General features: G+C 59.9%; 1 protein-coding gene across 1 annotated transcript in view; it reads right to left on the reverse strand.

Annotated features, from left to right (window-relative positions):
- Positions 1-1,698, reverse strand: part of LOC104987145 (chromosome unknown open reading frame, human C7orf43) — a gene marked incomplete at its 5' end in the record, with an annotated part of 4,014 nt that extends 2,316 nt beyond the window's left edge. The window contains 7 exons of the mRNA XM_010837922.1: positions 27-109; positions 256-403; positions 508-628; positions 773-859; positions 1,025-1,154; positions 1,252-1,347; positions 1,561-1,698. Of these exons, the coding sequence (XP_010836224.1) occupies positions 27-109; positions 256-403; positions 508-628; positions 773-859; positions 1,025-1,154; positions 1,252-1,347; positions 1,561-1,698 (803 nt within the window). The remainder of the gene's footprint in view (positions 1-26; positions 110-255; positions 404-507; positions 629-772; positions 860-1,024; positions 1,155-1,251; positions 1,348-1,560) is intronic.
- Between the last annotated feature and the right edge of the window lies 1 nt (position 1,699).

The raw sequence follows: 1,699 nt of genomic DNA on the forward strand, positions 1-1,699 counted from the left end.
CATTGAGGTGTGTCCCACAAACTCACCGGTAGTGGGTATAGATGCTCTGGGTGAAGGGCAACTTCGGCGTAGACCACTGAACCACAGCAATCAGGGGAACCTCTAGGCCCTGTCAGAGGGACAAGCAGAAACATTACCTGTGTGTAATGACCTGAAGGAGAGGTTTCCTCTCCTGTTAGTCAACTCCCTGGCCTCTCTCTTCCCATTGCATTTTCTCAGCCTTTGTCCTTAAACACACCAGTCCATTGTACTCACCTCCTTGGCCCCTGGAGGGGGCTGCTCACCCGCTCTGAGCTGAAACAGGAAGTTATGTTCCTCCAGGGCACTAAGTGGGCAGGGGAAGCAGCCAGAGGTACCAGGGAGCCGGCAGAAGGAGCCCATGGAGACTTCACCAGATTGGTGACTAGTTGAGAAGAAAGGGATCAGAGCTGGACCTTTCCCTGCCAGAGCTCTGGGCCCTGCAGCAATGCCCAACACTCTGCAACCCCGCCCCTCCCAGGACCTCACCAGACGTTGTCCACCAGCAGCACAGAGCCGTCGGGCATGACAGGTAGATAACTGGCATTGAAGTTTGGGAGAATGCGGATATCCCAGACAGAAATTTCCTCCTGGGAGGAGCTGTTCAGCACTGTGGGAGGTAACCAGCTCAGCTCAGAGAATCTGAACTCCTCAGACCACACCAACCCCCCCCCCGCCACCAAAATGGATCTACCCCCACCGTATTGTCCAGGGCCACATTGCCACCCAAGACCAGAGCCTCCAGTCTGCTCACCCTTGAGCACGGTCAAGTGTTTTCCAGCCACAGTGAACTGGCGGCACTTCAGAACTGGAGGGGGCAGCAGAGTCAGCAGGGTGCTCACTGCAGGAGAGGGCGGAGGCTGGAGATGACCGGCTGGGCGCACCTCACCTCCAACCCTCAGGTCCAGTCTTCCTTTCCCCGGATCGGGCACTTGCTGGTGTCACCCCTCCGCTGTCCCCACAAAATCCAGACACTAGCATTTCCTGTCTGCATTCTCCTCCCCACCTTGGGCCTTGAAAGCGCTCTGCTCGCCCCTGAAGGTCTCCCCAGGAGATCGGGTCTGCAGCAAGCGCAGGTAGCCTTGATCTCTGACCTCTGGTGCCTCAACCTCCCGCTTCCACACGGTCACTACAATCTGAGCACAGGGGACACGGGACCACAGTCAAGAGGAGAAACAGCCTCAGAAAGGGCATCTCAAGATCGGACAGAGCTCCACTCCGTGCCAACCTTACCTTGGCTTTAGGTGTCCCTGGGGGCAGTCTATCCAGTGAAACGGTGAGTGGGAAGATGACCTCATCTGTGGACACAATTGGTTCCTCCACAGGCAGCTGGGTTGCCAGAGGGGTTGAAGAGGTCAGGAGAGTCAAGGCCACCCGCCGCGCCCGCGTCCCCTTTAAGATCTACGGTACGTGGTTCTCGCCCTCCCCTCTCCTCATCCGTCATAGGCCTCTAGCTTCCCGCAAGCGTTCCTCTCCCCTCCGGTCTTGGGAGCCCAGCAAACCGCCCCTCCGCCCTGTGTCGTGGCGCTCCGGGCTCCTCACCGTGGTCGCTCCCCCTGAGGTAGCAGGGCCCGGGCCGTGGGTGAGGAGGGGGCTGCAGCCTCGAAACAACCCCCCACCGCCAGGGTCCCCGCCCCCCGGGGGTTCGGGATCCTGGTCGCCCGAGCCACCGCCCGCGGGC

The sequence above is a fragment of the Bison bison genome, unplaced genomic scaffold (genome assembly GCF_000754665.1).
Source record: "Bison bison bison isolate TAMUID 2011002044 unplaced genomic scaffold, Bison_UMD1.0 scf7180017864085, whole genome shotgun sequence".
NCBI classification, from domain to species: domain Eukaryota; kingdom Metazoa; phylum Chordata; class Mammalia; order Artiodactyla; family Bovidae; genus Bison; species Bison bison.